This window comes from Bufo gargarizans, chromosome 6 (assembly GCF_014858855.1).
Source record: "Bufo gargarizans isolate SCDJY-AF-19 chromosome 6, ASM1485885v1, whole genome shotgun sequence".
Lineage (NCBI taxonomy): Eukaryota > Metazoa > Chordata > Amphibia > Anura > Bufonidae > Bufo > Bufo gargarizans.
In genome coordinates this window covers 106,236,675-106,258,636 of record NC_058085.1, presented here as the reverse complement: position 1 = coordinate 106,258,636, position 21,962 = coordinate 106,236,675, and the positions used below count along the sequence as shown (strand labels likewise).

Below are 21,962 nucleotides of genomic sequence, written 5' to 3'. Positions count from 1 at the left end.
CAGGGCATACCCGAGGGTTGCAGTATGGACTGGGGGAGAGCAGTGAACCACACAGCATCCCAAGCGTGTACGGCCCGGGTTTCAAGGTACCCTGGCTAGGTGACGAAGGGCTCTGCTGGATGAAAGCCAGAGGGCTGAGTTGTTTGGAAGCCCGAGGTGCAATAGTGCCCCAAGAGTAGTGACCCTGGGGTGCCTGAACTCACTGGGGGTGGGATCCCTTTGAGTAATGGCACATTTGCACGCACTTCTCTTTCTCACATTTTAGCACACCACTCTTCTTGGCTCGGCTTCGGCCCTGACAAGAGAGAAATTTTTATATTTCCGGCCGAATGTCTGGGCCTTAATGGCACTCATTCACTTATTTATTTTTATGTTCACTGTGTGCACTTTTACACGTTTGTGTGTTTCAGGATTTTCAGGGTTGCGGCGCCCTTACGGGTACCCCCTCCTTGAGGTCTAGGGGGGGTGTGTGTGGCCATATTGGTTCCTCACCCCCTGCCAAACCCCTTGGGCTCTCCCTTCGGGGAGAGTCCAGACCTTTGTAGAGCTCCTGGCTGACGCCTTGGGTGGCAGCCTAGGCGAAAGCCGGGAGCACAGATAGGCGTAAAGTCTTATATTTTTTATTTTTATTTTTTTAAGTAACTGGTAATACAGCTGTCATAGCTGTGTGGGTAAATGCCTTGCCTCTGATGTGTGAAGGTCGCGAGTTTAAATCCCAGGAGAAACTTTTCTGAAAGACATGCTAAATGAGATTTAAATATACCTGGTAGCTTAGAGTGTGTGCCTGTCAGCCCAGGCTCCGAAGCAGTCTCTTCCCCGGCACTGCACATTATGTTATTCTGCGGCGGGCCCCCATCCCGGCCCTCGGACCATGTCCGAAGTGCCCGACCGGTCAAGCTGGACATAGCCTTTTAGGACCGAAATACCATATCTGTGGAAACCTTACAATATTCACTTTGCACAGTTGCCTGCTCATTCATTTGTGCAAAATACTTGTGCTGTCAAAAAAGCTCACTCCACCCCTTGATAAATAACTTGACAGGTAGTGTATCCAAAATGGGGTCACGAATGTTCCCGCAACAGGTGGCAGGAGATCGGTGAGACTGGCAACACATGGTTTGATCTAACATGTTTTCCGTTGGATCAAATGACATCTGTGTTGTTTCTGGTGCTTGCCACACCTTCTTTTCCCAGGTGTGGCTATTAGGGTCATTTAAACTTCTCTATTTATAGTTGCTTCTCCCACAATCCTGTGCGGTTTATAGCTTCTGTTTGGACCTTTGGATAGATTGTAGTTGGATCTCGGCTGAGTTCCTGGTGCTTCTATTGCTCCTTTGAAGTTAAGTCATTCCTTTACCTTTTGTATTTTGTTTGGGTTCTGTGTTGCATTTCCCTATTGTTTGCATTTGGCCTGAAGGAGACCCCTGTTCGTCCTTCCTTTTGGAGGAACAGGTAGTCTCGTCCCTACCATTAGTATCAGGGTCCTATAAGGCTTGATAGGACTTTAGGTATTCCTGCGTATGAACTCACCTAGGAGGTGTCCATTTTCCTTCCCTAGTTCTCAGGCCTAATTCCCTGTTCCCCCCTTCCCTCCTATGCTGGTGTGGGGTTTCCCTCCCGCACCAAAGTCTGACACTCAGGGGCTCTGCAAATGTGATGTAGTACCCAGAAACCATTCCAGCAAAATCCATGCTTCAAAAGCCAAATGCTGCTCCTTCCTTTCTGAGCCCTAACGGGTGCCCATACAGCAGCGTACGCCTACATTTATAGCATTTTCACAATCCGCCTATCAATTTAAGAAGTCTTAGATGGCACCAGCTGGGCACAGCATATTGGACACTAAAATGCCATATCCCTGCGATAAGTCATCAATATCGGACTTTTGGGGGTCTGACACTAGGCACCTATACCAGCATGGCTGAAGTCTGTAAAAACACAGTGAACGAAGCCAGAAACAGAAGTGTACTGCAGCTTAGCTCCCACTCACCTGGAGTTTATAATATACTCAAAATGTTATGGCAACCACTTCACGTACTACATTCTGACACTGTTTCTGCGGTATTTGTTGCAGTCCAAGGATGAACCAACTTCCAATTATATCACAAAGAGCTTCACGACATCCTGAAACAATATTTGGAATAGCCCCCTTTGATGTTATAGCAGACATTCTCATTGGCTTGGCAAATGACAATGAGCGTATTCTGGACCACTTATCAGAGCATGCCGGCTCATTTAAGCAACCAAAAGTGATAGGTAAGTACTTGGTTAGCTAAGGATGTTTATATATACGGTGCGGCAGATTTACTAATCCTAAAGATGGCATAAATTCAGACTGGCTGACCAAATTTAGACACAGCATAGATGTGAACCAAATTTATCATGGTGGATCATGCTGGATCAAAGATCTAGGGGTCATTTATTAAGACCGGCGTTTTAGACACCGGTCTTAATAACCCCTATAGCTGGTGGTGGATCCGCCAAAGTTATGAAGAGGCTGGCCTCTACATAACTTCCGCATATCCAGCGCCAGTATAACTGTAAGCCAGCTTCCTAGTGGTCTTACATTTAGACGATTTTCTACTCCTAAAACAGGCATAAAAATTGATGAATGAGACGGACCTGCTGGCCTGTCCCCCTCCCCGCCCATGACATGCCCACTTTTTGAGACCTGGCGTGAGCGGGAAAAAGTCTCAGATAGCAACTCAAATAACCTTTGCGTCGCAATCTGCACCAGAAATATGCCTAATATAGGCGTATTTCTAATAGTAAATGACTCCCGTAGTGCATGGTTAGACATATTTGTCTATCTTTATACAAACTATTGGTTGGCTTAAGCCTCATGCACACGGCCGTTTTTTTTTGCGGTCCGCAAAAACGGTTTCCGTTGTTCCGTGATCCGTGTCCGTTTTTTCTTCCGTGGGTCTTCCTTGATTTTTGGAGGATCCACGGACATGAAAAATGAAAAAAAAATCTAAGTCAAGTTTGCCTTTGAAATGATAGGAAAAAACGGACACGGATCATGGACACGGATCACGGACGCGGATGACAATCTTGTGTGCATCCGTGATTTTTCACGGACCCATTGACTTGAATGGGTCCGTGAACCGTTGTCCGTGAAAAAAATAGGACAGGTCCTATTTTTTTCACGGACTGGAAACACGGATCACAGACGCGGATGCCAAACGGTGTATTTTCCGATTTTTCCACGGACCCATTGAAAGTCAATGGGTCAGCGGAAAAAAACGGAAAATGGAACAACGGCCGCGGATGCACACAACGGTCGTGTGCATGAGGCCTCAGTTGTAGACAAAATTTTACGCCAGAATTGTAGCACCATTTTGGTGCAAAATGGCGCATATTAGGCCACACCCCTTGTCAGTGAAACCACGCCTCTTTTCCATTAAGCCAATTCCCCTCATAGGACTAGGTGCAGATAATATCTGCAAACCTTGATGCGCAAAATCGCGCCACATTTTAAAACCCCATCTACATGTAGCAGAAAAATTCTGTGCAGAAATCGGAGCATGCTGCAGGTTTGTAATTCCTCAGCATGGTTACTATGCTGTGAAAATGACACTGATTAACATAGTGGATTTGCAATGCATATGGTGAAATCTGCGCCAAAGTCCACATATAAAACAGAATTTGCAGGAGAAAAAGGTTAGGTAGAGGTGGTCTTACCTTTAGGCCTCTTGCATACGAACGTATTTTATTTCCGTGTCCATTACGTGTTTTTTGCGGACTGTATGCAGAACCATTCACTTCAATGGGTCCGCAAAAAAAATGAAAGTTACTCTGTGTGTATTCCTTTTCCATATGTCCGTATTTCCGTTCCGCCCAAAAATAGAACATGCCCTATTATTGTCCACATTATGGACAAGGATAGGACAGTTCTATTAGGGGTAGCTGCTCCATTCCGCAAAATACGGAATGCACATGGATGTCAATCGTATTTTTTGCGGATCCGTTTTTTGCGGACCGCAAAATAAATACGGTCATGTGCATGAGGCCTTAGGGGGCTGTTTATTCAGGATCCTAATCTTTTGTATCCATATCCATTTTATTACAGAACTGGTCTTCCTATTGTCAGTCCACTGGTGTCAGGACAACTCTACTAAGTACCAGGCAGTGGAATTATTAGACAGGTACAGTTACTAATCAGTTGTAACCGCAGCGTACACCTTGTCAATTATTTCTCTCATATTCTGCAGCACTTTAGAGATAGTGGGACAAATTTACTAATAGTGGAGCACTTTACAATGTCTAAGAATATGAATAACAGTCTTAAAGGGGTTATCCAAGGCCCACCCATATGCCCGGGCCCCTCACAAAGGTAGTACTTATCTTGCTCCCCGGCACCCGCTTCACTTCTGATGCCGGCGCGGCTGCCGTATCTCCCTGTCGCGCAGATTAAAAAAAAACGCCATTGGGGGAGGGGCATCCAATAGCAGGCCGCCCAGGGGCGAGCCTCGCTAGCGTCACCCTGGCTGCCAAAGATGTCAGATGTTTTCATCCGCACGACGGGGAGATGCATCAGAAAAAGCACCGCAGGTGCCGGGGAGTGAGGTAAGTACTATCTGTGTGAGGGACCCGGCCATATGGCGAGACATTATAGGTCTTGGATATCCCCTTTAATATTAGACAAATGTATTATTCTGGCGCATGGAGCTTTGTTAATTTGGAGTATTGTAAATCATGTGGCAAATTTATGCTAGAATTCTGTCCAAAAATTTGCCTGTGCTCCAAATTTTTGTCTTTGTGGCAAAAATCTTTATGCAAAAAAGTGTCCATGCGCCAATAAAAAACCTGTCCATTCTAAGTTTATGCTACCTATAAATTGGCATAGTTTTACTTAAAAAATATGCCAAACTTTTGTTGCATGGGGCACTTTTACGCCCCTTTCACAGAGCGGCACACCCCTTTCACAGAGCGGCACACCCCTTTCACAGAGCGGCACGCACCTTTCACAGAGCGGCACACCCCTTTCACAGAGCGGCACGCACCTTTCACAGAGCGGCACGCCCCTTTCACAGAGCGGCACGCCCCTTTCAGAGCGGCACGCCCCTTTCACAGAGCGGCACGCCCCTTTCACAGAGCGGCACGCACCTTTCACAGAGCGGCACGCACCTTTCACAGAGCGGCACGCACCTTTCCCACAAAGCCACACCTCTTGTTGGGCAAGTTGTAAAAAGCTTAGAAAAGTGTGTAAAAAGGTTGGTAAATGTGAAGCAAAGCATGCACACCATTTTTTTGTTTGTAATTTGCGGACCGTAAAAATCGGAAACGGTTGTGTGAACGAGCCGTAACAGTAATGTCTGCTCTATTTCAGATTCATGATCTTACACGTAGAGGAGCTATACAAATCCAGCGCTGAGAGCTTGAATGTGATGGAATCCTCCCAAGTCAAGAGTTGGGGTTCACTAAAGGCCAGTTTATGTCATAAGTTCATGCTCCATTTGGCGTCCTGTATTCAGATCACAAGCAAGTTACATTTCCACTCCAAGGTTAGATATCTCATGTAATAAGTTTAAGACCACGCAGTGAACACACATGGCCAAGCTTTGCCCACGCACTGAACTGCACGTTTTTACCGCAAATTACCACACATTTTTACCGCAAGGTCATGTGACCAGGGGCTGGCGTTCATGGGTGGAGCTTGACTGCGTAGCTGCACCAGGTGGTTTTAGGATAGGGCTACATGACATTTTGTCGCACCAATGTCGCGCGACAATTTTAATAATGATAGTCTATGGTGTCGCACTGCGACATGCGACACGACAGTAGCAAAAAATCCATCCAAGACTTATTGTCGTCGTGTAGCTCTAGCCTTACACTTGCGCCACTCAAACCAGTACAATACAGTCCTGACTACTGGTTTTCTGATTTCTTTGCTAGATGTTTAAATGCTGGTCTTTGATAAATGACCCCCAATGTCTTTATGGGTAAATGACTATATACATGCGACTTAGATTTGCTGTTAATTACAGATCATCAACAACCCCATGGTTCTGCAGTTTTTGCGATCGGCGGGTTACGCTTATAAGAGAGAGGATCCTCTGAGATCTGAACTTACAGTGTTGAAGACTCTTAATTTCCGTATGAATATCCACTCTCCTTTCGCGTATGTAGAAATGCTTCTGGAGGTTTTAGGTAAGTGCTGTAACCCTGGGACTTAAAATGACTTTTCTATCTAGGCTTGACTTGCAGTGTTGTGACTGAAATGCAGTTTCAGCCGATTCTTTAGTAAATGTTTCTATGATATTAAATCTATTTTGCTAAATTGAAAGCACTACATTTACTACGTTATATATATATATATATATATACTATAGTGCGGAGGTCTCCAATGCTTTAGACCTGGTCAGTCAGATTCAAATAAACAGGGTTAATAGATTAAACTTGGAGACATACAAAATTCTAACATATCCAGTTGACACCCTGGTATTACACCACTGAAGTTGTCACTGTGCTGAGGACAGGATACGTCTTTTAATATTGATAATGTGCATTTCATATATGTGCATCTTATCATTACTTGAGTTTTTTATGGCGAGCCATTAATTACGGACTACTACTATAGAGGGTGCCCAAATCCAAACCCTATCTAAAATACTGAGAGCCAGGGACATAGCTATAGGGCAGTGATGGCGAATCTATGGCACGGGTGCCAGAGGCGGCAACTCAGTGCCCTCTCTGTGGGGGCACCCGAACCCTGGAAGAAGTCCAAGGTGTAACATTATGCCTTAGACTTTTTCTGCCATTCATCAGCGCAGGGCATGCTATGAATGGCACAGACAGCTCACTGAATGTAGGTAGGCTATTATAGATAAATGATAAAGTACATGAAAGATAAGTTATATTAGTATTCAGGGTAAATGGCCATGTTGGCACTTCGCGATAAGTGAGTTTTGGGTTGCAGTTTGGGCACTCGGTTTCTAAAAGGCTCACCATCACTGCTATAGGGGGTGCTGAGGACCCAGGAGCCTGAGGGAGCCCAAAGACCCTTGTGCTGCATAAGAAGACATTGCTATTATAGAAAGTGCATGCCGGGACGGTTCTGTTATAGATTTTGCACTGGGGCCCAGAAGGTTTAAGTTAGTCCTCTGGCTGGAGGGAAGGGGTTAGGTTAAGAATTTAACATTGGGGGGGGGGAAATGCCGTTACAATTTTTGCCTCAGACAGCACGAAGGCTATGTGCTTCCTGGCGAAAATCTGTATAAGGAGGTTGAAAAACCAGGCACCGAGCACGCGGATACATTTTAACCGCAGAAACAGTGAGCCGGTATCTCTACTTTATATGTGCTTCCTGGCCCCTGGGAGACCTAAGCTAAACTCTTGTACCAGGGCACATGAACATTTAGCTACACCCCTGCTTAGGGCCCATTCACACAACCATATTTTTCTGTCCGCATCCGTTCTGCGATTTTGCGGATCGGCATGAGGACCCATTCATTTCAACGGGGCCACAAAAGATGCATACAGCACACTGTGTGCTGTCAGTATTCGCACTTCCATTCCGTGGCCTGCAAAAAAGAACATGTCCTATTCTTGTCCATTTTTGTGGACAAGAATAGGCATTTCTATCTTATGGAAGGACTTTCCAAACAGCAAAATGTGGAACGCACACGCCCGGTATGCCCGTGTTTTGCGGATCCACAATTTGCGGTCTGCAAAAACGGATATGGTCGTGTGAATGAGCCCTTAATCACAGGTTATGTACAGATGCACTCTGCATGTACAGTGGCGGAAATAATTATTTGACCCCTCACTGATTTTGTAAGTTTGTCCAATGACAAAGAAATGAAAAGTCTCAGAACAGTATCATTTCAATGGTAGGTTTATTGTAACAGTGGCAGATAGCACATCAAAAGGAAAATCGAAAAAATAACTTTAAATAAAAGATAGCAACTGATTTGCATTTCATTGAGTGAAATAAGTATTTGAACCCCTACCAACCATTAAGAGTTCTGGCTCCCACAGAGTGGTTAGACACTTCTACTCAATTAGTCACCCTCATTAAGGACACCTGTCTTAACTAGTCACCTGTATAAAAGACACCTGTCCACAGAATCAATCAATCAAGCAGACTCCAAACTCTCCAACATGGGAAAGACCAAAGAGCTGTCCAAGGATGTCAGAGACAAAATTGTAGACCTGCACAAGGCTGGAATGGGCTACAAAACCATTAGCAAGAAGCTGGGAGAGAAGGTGACAACTGTTGGTGCGATTGTTCGAAAATGGAAGGAGCACAAAATGACCATCAATCGACCTCGCTCTGGGGCTCCACGCAAGATCTCACCTCGTGGGGTGTCAATGGTTCTGAGAAAGGTGAAAAAGCATCCTAGAACTACACGGGAGGAGTTAGTTAATGACCTCAAATTAGCAGGGACCACAGTCACCAAGAAAACCATTGGAAACACATTACACCGCAATGGATTAAAATCCTGCAGGGCTCGCAAGGTCCCCCTGCTCAGGAAGGCACATGTGCAGGCCCGTCTGAAGTTTGCCAATGAACACCTGAATGATTCAGAGAGTGACTGGGAGAAGGTGCTGTGGTCTGATGAGACCAAAATAGAGCTCTTTGGCATTAACTCAACTCGCTGTGTTTGGAGGAAGAAAAATGCTGCCTATGACCCCCAAAACACCGTCCCCACCGTCAAGCATGGGGGTGGAAACATTTTGCTTTGGGGGTGTTTTTCTGCTAAGGGCACAGGACAACTTATTCGCATAAACGGGAAAATGGACGGAGCCATGTATCGTGAAATCCTGAGCGACAACCTCCTTCCCTCTGCCAGGAAACTGAAAATGGGTCGTGGATGGGTGTTCCAGCACGACAATGACCCAAAACATACAGCAAAGGCAACAAAGGAGTGGCTCAAGAAGAAGCACATTAAGGTCATGGAGTGGCCTAGTCAGTCTCCGGACCTTAATCCAATCGAAAACCTATGGAGGGAGCTCAAGCTCAGAGTTGCACAGAGACAGCCTCGAAACCTTAGGGATTTAGAGATGATCTGCAAAGAGGAGTGGACCAACATTCCTCCTAAAATGTGCGCAAACTTGGTCATCAATTACAAGAAACGTTTGACCTCTGTGCTTGCAAACAAGGGTTTTTCCACCAAGTATTAAGTCTTTTTTTGTTAGAGGGTTCAAATACTTATTTCACTCAATGAAATGCAAATCAGTTGCTATCTTTTATTTAAAGTTATTTTTTCGATTTTCCTTTTGATGTGCTATCTGCCACTGTTACAATAAACCTACCATTGAAATGATACTGTTCTGAGACTTTTCATTTCTTTGTCATTGGACAAACTTACAAAATCAGTGAGGGGTCAAATAATTATTTCCTCCACTGTATGTACTGCACTGCTGTAGGCTGGATGTGTATATGTAAGGACGCAGAGTCCCCGCTGTTATCTGTCAGGAACTGAACATTGACACAGAATATAATGCAGTTTTACAGAACATTTAATGCCCTTTGAAATGAAACTTACGAATATTATGTATTCAAAATACACATGCATCTATGGGAGTGCATCCTGTCACAAAAGTTGTGATTTCAGTTGACTGTAATTTTGAAGTAACTGGGAACAGTCATGTGCAAGTCACCTTCTAATGGGAATTGGCAGGAATCACATTGCTTAAGTTGCTGCCTCATGCTAGCATCAAATGGGCCATGCATAATAATGCCTAAAATGATTTAATTTATGTGATGATGTAAGCCATGTACCGGTGTGGACTCCCCAGGATACAGCAAAGTCACAAATGAGGAAAGCAACTCTGACACCAGCTTTTGCAAAAACTGAATTTTACTAACACATGATAATAAACACAACCACAAATGCTGAGAACATAGAATAAATTTACATACACCCAGCCCGAAGGCTGAGACCCCCTGTGTTGCACAGCACGGCGCCCTCTGATGGATGCCAGTGTAAAGTTTGCAGTAATTTACCTACTGGCAGGCACAACTAAAACTGCCTTGCTGTACCTATTATTACCCCAAAACAAACACAAACAATTGGTTGGTGATTGGTACGGGCTGGCATGTGGTGCAACACAACAGTTTACAATCTTACCGTGCTCTATAGTATTCCCCCTCCCATAACTAGTCCGGTAGCAGGTGCCTGATTATTACTCCTGAGCAAAACGCTGAACTGGAAAGAGTTTGTGGGGGTGTTAATCCGCTCTCAAATGTGCAATATCTCTTTTAGTAATGGAGTCCTTGTATTACCAGTAGCAACTCTTTAGACTTGACACAAAGCAGAGACCCTAACTAGCTAACCACAGGCCTGGTCTAAGTCTCTAGGCGCAAACACTGCAGTGAGATGCGTGCACGATCTTACTGACCCGGGTCTGCTCTTTATCCACTGATGTCTCTAAACTGAACAACCAGTCTCTCCAGCAAACATGAGGTCCCATAGGCAGGATATGCAGCTTGTTCCGTAGCGCTTGTCAGCCTTCCTGGAAATAATTCTCCTTTTCCTGGACAGGATCTGGGTCTTGTATAACGATCAGCTTCACTCAGCTGCAGTCACTGAGGGGGGCCTCTTTCTCCTAGATTCATCAGTTTGTCTGCTCACACACAGTATCTCAGCTCGATTCTAAGATGGCTGCTCCTTCTCCATCCTCTGAAAAACCACACCTCTTATGAACATGGAAATTTATATGCAGTCAGCTGTGCCTAGGAAACAGCAGCATCTTGTGGCCAAACAGCAGAAAGTCAGTCATTTAATTTAATCCACACACAGTGTTCGAACAATGAGAGCTGTTTCTCAATCTCAAAAGGGCATCCTTAAAGGGGTTGTGCAAGAACCAGACCTGTAAAGGGAAGATTACTTACCTGCTTCCTGGTACTGGCTCCCCGCTTCTTCTTCTTCTGGGCCGCGATGCTCTGCTGCGCTCTCTCAGTGTAAACATCCGGTTTGATATTGTCGCAGCCAATTACTGACCACGGCGGTGACAGCTCCACTTAAAGGGAACCTGTCACCAGTTTTATGGTGTCCTAACTAAGGGCAACATAAATAAGTGACTGATTCGCTTAGCAAAATGCTGGGTCACTTTCTTTAATTGACCCAGTCAATCTGCCAGCATCTTGTATTGAAAAGCTCCAGCTGATAATGATGAGTCATGAATATTCATGAGCTCCTGACTCTCCCCTCCCACCTGCTGCTGAATGACAGTTTGTTTCAGCAGCAGGTAGGCAGGGGAGTGGCTATAGCTCTGAATTAAATATACGCTGGACTCGATGACCTCACGCCGGACTCGAAACAGCTCATTAGCATGCGGCATCTTTGTGTGTATATTATGAGGTAACCATCTGTCACACCAGTAAGTGAATACATCTAAGGCACTTTTTAGTAGTTAATGATTGTATATATTTAGTTAGATTATAATCAAATATCCACATGACAGGTTCCCTTTAAGTCATGGGAAATGGTCACATGATGCAAGGGGATCCGGTCTCTGCCGCAGCCACTCATTGGCTTGGCCGGTGTCAAATCAGATATTTACATCTAGGAAACACAGCAGAGCATCACAACCCAGGAGAAGAAGGAGCAGGGAGCCAGTACCAGGAACCCTGGTAATACTCCCTTTACAGGTCCGGTAAAGAGGGGATTGCCAACCCCCCCCCCCCCCAATTCTTGCACAACCACTTTAAAGCCCCTTTTACCTGGGCCAGTGATCGGGGCAGTTATACCAAGGAATGCTCCTCCTCATTAACTGCCTTATGTAAAGGTGCCGCAGATCATCAGATGAACGAGCCCCATACAGCGGAACTGACTGCTGCATCACTTCTTGTAATGAGCAGGCAATTATCGGGAATGAATGATTCTTTCCCAATAATTACCTGCTGTGTTTGCCCATGTAAAGGGGTCTTTACAGTCCCCTGATGGCAGATGAACATAATGAGGCTTGTCTGGCAGCAACCTTTCTTCCTCTCCATAGTGAAATAAACATGTACAAAGTATTTGGAACATGAATATTTATGGGGGAGACCTAAGAGTTACTGTGAGCTGAAGGAGCGCTTGCCTAACTGCTATCACATCTGTATGGCCAGCATTAGACCCCCAGTGATCAGTCAAGGAACGTCCATTAAAGATTTTTTTTTATCAGTACTTTGAATATTAATAATTGTACATGTACAGTCAGGACATTTCACCATGCTGAGCTCTCCTACTGGTGAATTGCAAATTTGTTCTGCAGTTGCATGTAATATACACCGTAATGGGGTCGTCCAGGACTAGAAAAACATGCCTGCTTTTATTGCAAGAACAGTGCCACACCTGTCCATAGGTTGTGTGTGGTATTGCACCTCAGCTTCAATGGAGCCGAGATACAATACCAGGCACAAGCAATGGACAGATGTGGTCCTGTTTCTGGAAGAAAGCACCCATCTTTTTTCTAATCCAGGAAACCTCCAGTACAGTTGTGTTTTCCATCTATAGAGCATAATGGCTGTTCTCTGCCGCTGAAGGACGTACATAATATGTGTGTAATGGTCATGGATTTGGTTTATTTACTGAGAACCCCTATGTATGAAGCGCTTCTAAAGGCATCTGTAGACGTCTCCACACCAACTAGTTTACAAAGGTAAGGGTATTCATTTCTGATAATTCCATCATGGGGGTAAGACTTGATTGAAACGGTCATCCAAACCGGGAGCGTGTGTAGTACAGACTACTAGAGATATTGTATGCGTTTGCACTGTTTGCTCCTATTTTTGTCATTTGATTTTTTTTCTAATTGAGAATTTATTACATTCTTTGTGTAGGAGCAAGTTTCTTTCAGTTAAAGAAGATCAGATGTTCTTGGGTACCGGAGTCATTTCTGCCAGTACCTTCATAGTAAGCCAAGACGCCTGGAATCAGGTAACCAACCATCCTCCCATATTCCTTCTACTCACACAGAAGATTTGTTTGGAAATTGGCAATAAATAGTGTTCTGTGTATAAGGGCTCATGCACACGACCGTGTGCCAGCCGAGCCCATATTGTGGCCCGCAAACAGTGGGTCTACAATGTACTGGCCCTGGCTGTTTCTGCACTGCATCTCGGATCAATGGGTCCGCAATCCGGAAGGTCCGATGCAGGCGGAGGTATGGGACCCCGCGGGAGTACTACAGAGTGCTTCCGTGGGGTTTCTCTCCATGCCTTCGAACCGCAAAAAAGTAGTGCATGCACTACTTTTCTGCAGTGTGGACAGATCACGGACCCATTCAAGTTGAATGGGTCTGGATCCGTGTGCGGAATCCGCTTGGATGTTGCCCATGCAGTGCACGGAACGACCGAGCAACGGTCGTGTGCATGAGGCCTAAAACTGGACACTGATAGAAATATAATCCAGTAGGAAACAGATATCCGGATGATGTACTGAGATACTGTAGATGCCTGCCACATGGAGGAGGGGAAAAAATCATTGCGTGATTGGGAGAGTTAAAGGGGCTGCCCCCACAATACATATTTATCACCTATTCACAAGAATTTTAAATGGGTTCCCACAAAATTGACAGGATGGGTGGTAACTGATCGCTGGGGCCCCTATCAATCACAAGAACTGGGGTTCTGAGCCCTCTGGTTCCTCCTCACTGCACATCTTCAGTAAGGATAAGTTTGAATGAGGCAACACATGTACCCTGACGAATCTTTCAAATGGGACTGATGGAGATGGCAGGGTACAGCTCCATAGGCTGTGAATAGAGTGGCAGTGTGCGTGCTCAACCTTCTCTCCTTTTAAGGCTACATTCACACGTCAGTATTTTTCTATAATCCGAATTTCGGTCCGTTTTTTGCGGATCCGTTGTTCCTGAAAATGTTTCCGTATGTCATCCGTTTTTTGCGGATCCGCAAAAAACGGAAACATGTATACATTTCAATAATCAAATAAAGTTGTTTGGATTTCTTTGAAAAAAATAAATAAATTAAAAATTGCTATGTGTTTCCAGGAACGGATTCCGCAAAAAACGGAAGACATACGGAATGACATCCGAATGTCTTCCGTTTTTTGCGGAACCATTGACTTTGCATTGTACCAGGATCTGATTTTTCAGGAACATAATAGGACATGTTTTATATTTAAACGGACATGCGGAACGGAACAACGGAATTTTTTCCAGGACTCATTGAAAATGAATGGGTCCTGATCTGGTCCTGATCTGTTCCGCAAAAAACGGAACAGATCAGGAAAGAAAAAACGGACGTGTGAATGGACCCTTAAGGGCTTCTGTCACCCCCAAACATAAATTTTCAGTATTGGACTTAATATAATTGATAATGTACGCAGAGTCCATATATACCCCTCTTACCACTGGCTGTGCTTTAAATTCTTTAAAAATAGTATGTTTGTGATACTGTGATAGTGATGCAAATTTCTTCACTACCAGAAGGTTGGGCGGTTATTTGCTGGTACTTGACGCATCCTCGGTCTAAAAAAACGCCCCCTCCTCCACTTGATTGACAGGGCCAGCGAGCGCTCTCCTCCTCCCGCTGGCCCTGTCTGCAGCTGAAATCCCGCGCCTGCGCCGTACCAGTCCTCATTCGGCGCAGGCGCTCTGAGAGATGGACGCTCGCTTGCCCGCTCCTTCCTCAGTGCGCCGATGACGTCAGCCTACACCCGGAAAAGAAGCATCGCTTCTTTTCTAGGTGTAGGCTGACGTCATCGGCGCAGGCGCACTGAGGAAGGAGCGGGCAAGCAAGCGTCCTTCTCTCAGAGTGCCTGCGCCGAATGAGGACCAGTACGCCGCAGGCGCAGGATTTTATGGGCAGAGAGGGCCAGCGGGAGGAGGAGAGCGCTCGCTGGCCCTGTCAATCAAGTGGCGTTTTTTTAGACCGAGGATGCGGCAAGTACCAGCAAGTAACCGCCCAACTTGCTGGTAGTGAAGAAATTTGCATATCACAAACGTACTATTTTGAAAGAATTTAAAGCACAGCCAGAGGTAAGAGGGGTATATATGGACTCTGCGTACATTATCAATTATATTAAGTCCAATACTGAAAATTGATGTTTGGGGGGTGACAGAAGCCCTTTAAACTCCTTCTCACTGTGGCTGAGCAGAAAGAACAGTGCATTCGGGACCTTTGTCCTAGGGATCAGATATTTAGCACTTCATTTTGTGGACTGTAGGAACTGTCAATTCTGGGAAAACTTCTTTAAAATCCTTGTATCCCAGAAAGCTGCAGAACATGCAGGGACCGGTAGTGTTTCATCAACAGGTCTGAACTGCAATGATCTCAACGTTCCTGGCTTTCAGGGATACAGTTACACCCGAGCTTTGCAGTAGAGTTCACTGAAGCCATTTCAAGTGGTCAGGCTATAAATATTTTACATACACGGTTTACATGTCAAGTGCCTATTAGATCGAGCAATTTTTGAGCCAGTTGACCACCTCCCGTCCGCCCATAGACTATAAACGTCCGGGAGGTGGTTCTCTATTTCTGAATGGACGTTCCAGAACGTCCGTTCAGAAACTTCAGCTGCACGCTAATTGTGCAGCTGCTGATCGGGTTGCCCGGGTTGCTATGCGCTTCCTGTTCCGGCCCGTCGGAGAGTGCAAGAGCTGTGTGAGGTCTTTCAGAGACCTCGATCAGCCCTGCACTAAGGCTGTACAGCGCTGTATTACGCTGTACAGCCTCTCTGGGGGGTGTATTTCTGCTGTAACTGGGGCTACTATGTCAGCCCCAGTTACAGCAGAAATCAACAGTGGAAAAAAAAAAAATGAAAAAGTGAAGTAAATGTCCCCCAGAGGTCTTGTATGACCTTATGGCGGACGGAAAGTGTAAAATAAAAAATAAAAAAATAAAGTAAAAAATAAATAAAAATAAAATAAAGGAAGAAATGTTAAAAATAGAAAAAATAAAATAAAATAGACATATTTGGTATTTCCGCGTCCGTGACGGTCGGCTCTATAAATATATCACATAATCGACCCAGTCCGATAAACACCATAAAAAATAAAAAATAAATAACTGTCAAAAAAAGCAACCTTACATCACAAAAAGTGCAACACCAAGTGATCAAAAAGGCGTATGTCCCACAAAATGGTACCAATAAAACCGTCACCTATTCCCGCAATAAATGAGCCCCTACATAAGAAAATCTCTCAAAAAATTAAAAAAACTATAGCTCTTAGAACATGGAGACCCTAAAACATCATTTTTTTGGTTTCAAAAATGCTATTATTGTGTTAAAGTGAAATAAATAAAAAAAAGTATACATATTAGGTATTGCCACGTCCATAACAATCTGCTCTATAAAAATGTGACTTGACTGAACCCCTCAGTTGAACGCTGTAAAAATAAATAAATAAAAACTGTGCTAAAACAAACAATTTTTTGGTCACCTTGCCCCATAAAGTGTTATAATGAATGATCAAAAAATCATATGTACCCAAAAATAGTGCCAATAAAACTGGCACCTTATCCCCTAGTTTCCAAAATGGGATCACTTCTTGGGAGTTTCTACTGTAAGGGTGCATCAGGGGGGATTTTTTCATAAATAAAGGTGAAATATATTGACTCAAATTTATGACTATCATGAAGTACAATGTGTCACGAGAAAACAATCTCTGTGCACATGAGCGGTGATTTTCACGCATCACTTGTGCATTGCGTGAAAATCCCAGCATGCTCTATATTGTGCGTTTTTCACGCAACGCAGGCCCCATAGAAGTGAATGGGGCTGCGTGAAAATCGCAAGCAAGTGTGGACGCGGTGCGATTTTCACGCATGGTTGCTAGGTGACGATCGGGATGGGGACCCAATCTTTATTATTTTCCCTTGTAACATGGTTATAAGGGAAAATAATAGCATTCTTCATACAGAATGCTAAGTAAATTAGGCATGGCGGGGTGAAAAAAAATAAAAAAATAATTAAACTCACCTCATCCACTTGTTCGCGCTGCCTGGCTCGTCTTCTTTCTTCTTCTTTGATGACCTGGGAGGAAAAGGACCTGTTACATCACATGATCCATCACCATGGTGATGAGCGCAGAAGTCAAGCCAGGCTGCGCAAACAAGTGGATGAGGTGAGTTTAATATTTTTATTTTTTAACCCCTCCATCCCTAATAATACTCTGTATTAAGAATGCTATTATTTTCCCTTATAACCATGTTATAAGGGAAAATAAAAATCTACACAACACCCATCCCAAACCCAAACTTCTGTGAAGAAGTCTGGGTTCCAAACATGCAGATTTTTTTCACGCGTGTGCAACACACATTAAAACACTTTGCACTCGTGCGGGGGAAAAAAACAACAACCAAAAACGCACATTTTCCCGCGACGCACCCGCATTCTATCTGGCCCTCACACGCGACGCCCGTGTGAAAGAGGCCCTACAGTGTATCAGAGAATTAGCAGCACTGACCTGCCTTCACTAAAATATCTTTCCAGTTGTCTCTTTCTTTGTTCTTTCGATATTTTCTAAAATGTTTCTACCCATTTCCCCTTTTAGGTTCTGGAGCACTTGAGTAACATCACAGGCATTTCAGTAAACTCAGTGTTTGAGCTGTGCTCTGCCATCCTGAAGCACTGTGTAGGAGATACTGCGCTGCTCAGTCATTAGGATATAATAAAATGCTCTTCAGCATACTGTATCCTATTATCCAGTTATGGATTGTATGTTCATTACTACATCAAATTGTAATAAAGCATTTCATTTTCTGCTTTTAAAGCATACCGTAGTTAATTTTATGTACTATGCTAGAAAAAGTACTTGATAAACAGATAAAGGGCTCATGCACACGAGTGTATGTATTTTGCAAAAAAATGGATCTGCAAAAAATACAGATGACATCCGTGTGCATTCCGTATTTTGCTGGCCCCTATTAGAACAGTACTATGCTTGTCGGTATTCCGGAACGGACATATGGAAATAGAATGCCAACGGAGTAACTTAGTTTTTTTTGCGGACCCACTGAAATGAATTGTTCCGCATACGGTCTGCAAAAAAAACCCGTAACGGACACGGAAAGAAAGTATGTTCATGTTGTGGTGAAGTGCTGGAATGCGTGTATATCCCACCCAGATACCTCAGCTGGGTGAGATAACTGAAATCCAGAAAGCTACAGTGGTTTCAGCAAAGTCTAGTTTGCGGAGACAGTTTTGTCTACAGTCGTGGCCAAAAGTTTTGAGAATTACATAAATATTGGAAATTGGAAAAGTTGCTGCTTAAGTTTTTATAATAGCAATTTGCATATACTCCAGAATGTTATGAAGAGTGATCAGATGAATTGCATAGTCCTTCTTTGCCATGAAAATTAACTTAATCCCCAAAAAACCTTTCCGCTGCATTTCATTGCTGTCATTAAAGGACCTGCTGAGATCATTTCGGTAATAGTCTTAACTCAGGTGAGAATGTTGACGAGCACAAGGCTGGAGATCATTATGTCAGGCTGATCGGGTAAAAATGGCAGACTTGACCTGTTAAAAGGAGGGTGATGCTTGAAATCATTGTTCTTCCATTGTTAACCTTGGTGACCTGCAAAGAAACGCGTGTAGCCATCATTGCGTTGCATAAAAATGGCTTCACAGGCAAGGATATTGTGGCTACTAAGATTGCACCTCAATCAACAATTTATAGGATCATCAAGAACTTCAAGGAAAGAGGTTCAATTCTTGTTAAGAAGGCTTCAGGGCGTCCAAGAAAGTCCAGCAAGCGCCAGGATCGTCTCCTAAAGAGGATTCAGCTGCGGGATCGGAGTGCCACCAGTGCAGAGCTTGCTCAGGAATGGCAGCAGGCAGGTGTGAGCGCATCTGCACGCACAGTGAGGCGAAGCCTTTTGGAAGATGGCCTGGTGTCAGTGGTGTAGGGATTGCCATAGCAACCATAGCAGTGGATATGGGGCCCTACAACACTGGGGGCCCGTCCGGGCCGCCTTCTGTTGATTTTTTTTTTTTTTATTTACACACACACTACACACAGGCAGCCAGGCCCAAGCCACGGACCGCCCGCCCACTACACTAGACTAGTGTAGGCGGTGGAGGGGGCCAGAACGGGGGTGTACCTGAGGGACAGAGGCGGAGCCAGGCCCAAGCGCCACAGGCCCGGCCACAGCGCAGGAATCCTAAGTTCTGGAATCCATTGAGAGCTCAGCTGCAGGGCAGGCTAGGGGAGGGCCGAGGGCGGGCACAATTAGTGGGCGGTCCGTCTGTGGCTCGGGCCTGGCTGAGAAGATGTCAGGAGCAGTCAGAGCAGGCGAGCAGCACAAATGAGGTAGGCAGTGAGAACTTTTGATTTCTGAGATACTTGATCTGAATTCTGAAGTTAAAAAGAGCTGCCTGCAGAGGGGGCCCCCCCCAAGAGAAGCAAGCAGCGCCCTCCTCATCATTGCAGGTCTGCAGGCAGCTCTTTTTAACTTCAGAATTCAGATCATCAGTCTCTCCCTAATTAAAAATTTACAGCACACACACCCTAGCCTGTAGTGTCCACCATCAGACAGGGGAGGGAAGAAACCCCAGAACTAGAGTGTGCGCCCAAACTTGGGGGGCACACTGACACTCTAGTTCTGGGGTTTCTTTTCTTCCCTCCCCTGTCTGATGGTGGACACTACAGGGGTGTGTGCTGTAATTAGTAAGTGAGAGTCTGATGATCTGAAGTTAAAAAGAGATGCCAGCAGTGATAAGGAGGGCGCCCCTTCCTTCTTTTGGGGGGCACACTCTAGTTCTGGGGTTTCGCCCGCCAGCCTTTCATCGCACACTGCCACGCTGCACCGGAGCTCCGTCCCCGTTCCCATTATAGTCAATGGGGATGGAGTGGCGGCAAGGCGAAATAGCAGCAGGACGGATCCAACAGGCTGAACAGCCTGTTGGATCCGTCCTGCCGCAAGTGTGAAACTACTTGCAAGTGTGAAACTGCTCATGGTGGTGGGAGTTTGGATGGGAGCTCTGGAAGGGGTGGTGGGAGGCCCGATAGATATGTGGGGGCCCATGCATTTCTAGCTACGCCCCTGCCTGGTGTCAAGAAGGGCAGCAAAACATCAGGGACAGATTGATCTTCTGTAGAAAATATGGTGAATGGACTGTTGAGGACTGGGGCAAAGTCATATTCTCCGATGAAGCCTCTTTCCGATTGTTTGGGACATCAAGAAAAAGGCTTGTCCGGAGAAGAAAAGGTGAGTGCTACCATCAGTCCTGTGTCATGCCAACAGTAAAGCATCCTGAGACCATTCATGTGTGGGGTTGCTTCTCATCTAAGGGAGTGGGCTCACTCACAATTTTGCCCAAAAACACAGCCATGAATAAAGAATGGTACCAAAACACCCTCCAACAGCAACTTCTTCCAACAACCCAACAACAGTTTGGTGAAGAACAATGCATTTTCCAGCACGATGGAGCACCGAGCCATAAGGCAAAAGTGATAACTAAAGTGGCTCGGGGACCAAAACGTTGACATTTTGGGTCCATGGCCTGGAAACTCCCCAGATTTTAATCCCATTGAGAACTTGTGGTCAATCCTCGAGAGGCGGGTGGACAAACAAAAACCCACTAATTCTGACAAACTCCAAGAAGTGATTTTGAAAGAATGGGTTGCTATCAGTCAGGAATTGGCCCAGAAGTTGATGGAGAGCATGCCCAGTCGAATTGCAGAGGTTCTGAAAAAGAAGGGCCAACACTGCAAATACTGACTCTTTGCATAAATGTCCTGTAATTGTCGATTAAAGCCTTTGAAACGTATGAAGTGCGTGTAATTATATTTCACTACATCACAGAAACAACTGAAACAAAGATCTAAAAGCAGTTTAGCAGCAAACTTTGTGAAAACTAATATTTGTGTCATTCTCAAAACTTTTGGCCACGACTGTAGATGTTGTTCTGGGCTGGATTTCATGTGGACTGGGGGATAGGTTTGGTAGTGGGATCTACCAGTCCACACCCTTCCACTACATGTATTGTCTCTTGCCGGAGGTGATCGCAGGCGAGGCCTGCTGCTGTATTCAAGGAGGAATAAAACAACCCTCTGTGTATGACTTGGAGGGAGAAAGGCTGAGGAAGCCTGAGAGGCTCTGTGTGGTCCCAGCCTGGAGGGCTGAGGGGCCACAAGGCTTTGTAAAACCTGAAGTTTGGGGGGGGGGGCCCAACGACGCCTATGGAAAGAGGGTTGCATGGTCAGTCGGGAGGACTTCTGGACCATCTCCTCCCAAGGGTGCTGGTTGGGTCACAGCCTGGAGGCTGCTGGACCGTATATGGCTGAGCAAGCCGTATCTAATCCTGTGTGTGAACGGCGCTCTATACGTGAGGTAGAGACAACACGTGTATTAGGTAGAGCCCAGACGGGCAGGTGTTTATTTTCCACGTTTATGTGTGTGATGCTGCTGAAGTGCCAAAATAAAGCACCTTTTGGACTTGAACCCCATTGTCAGAGGAGAAGTCTGTGATTGCGACCCCCTGAGAGAGAGCGATCCCTTACAATGTGCACGAGCCCAAGTGACATGTTACTCTGGCACTATATTGTCAAACATAAAACAAAAGGTAAACCACCATCTATAAGGGTACGCAATTTTGGGGCGTGACACTTGGGGGGTTGCAGCGTGAACTGCACGTTTTCTGCAACTACGAAACTCATAAAAAATTCCAACACTGCTGGATTTTATGTGATTTGCGTGTTACAGTTGCAGCAAACATGCGAGTTGTGCTGCGACCCCGTTCATTCCTACGCCAGCCCTGCTACACTGCGATACTTGGGTCCATGACAAGTGTCACGCCCCAAAATCGCTGTGTAGTTGTACCCTTACTGCCATACTAATATCAGGTGAGAAATAATTAAAGGGGGATTCCGGTTCCATTATATCCACAGGATCAGGGATAACTATTAGATCCATGGGGGTCCTGCCGCTGGGATCCTCACCGATTGTGAGAACGGGGTCCCGTTTCCCCTACAGCCCCACTGAAATCAACAGAGTGGCCTGTCACATTTCCCCTCCAGAGTTCCGGAGATAGCCGAGTACAGAGCTCCACTATCTCTGAAAT

The 21,962-nt window shown here is 45.2% G+C and overlaps 1 protein-coding gene across 1 annotated transcript; it reads left to right on the top strand.

Annotated features, from left to right (window-relative positions):
- Nucleotides 1-2,078: 2,078 nt before the first annotated feature.
- CNTD1 (cyclin N-terminal domain containing 1) lies at nucleotides 2,079-17,559 on the top strand. The gene is made up of 7 exons (XM_044299499.1): nucleotides 2,079-2,253; nucleotides 4,070-4,145; nucleotides 5,330-5,504; nucleotides 5,988-6,150; nucleotides 12,447-12,591; nucleotides 12,773-12,869; nucleotides 17,449-17,559. The coding sequence occupies exons 1-7, from the start codon at nucleotides 2,079-2,081 to the stop codon at nucleotides 17,557-17,559; spliced, it is 942 nt and encodes a 313-aa protein (XP_044155434.1).
- Nucleotides 17,560-21,962: the final 4,403 nt, after the last annotated feature.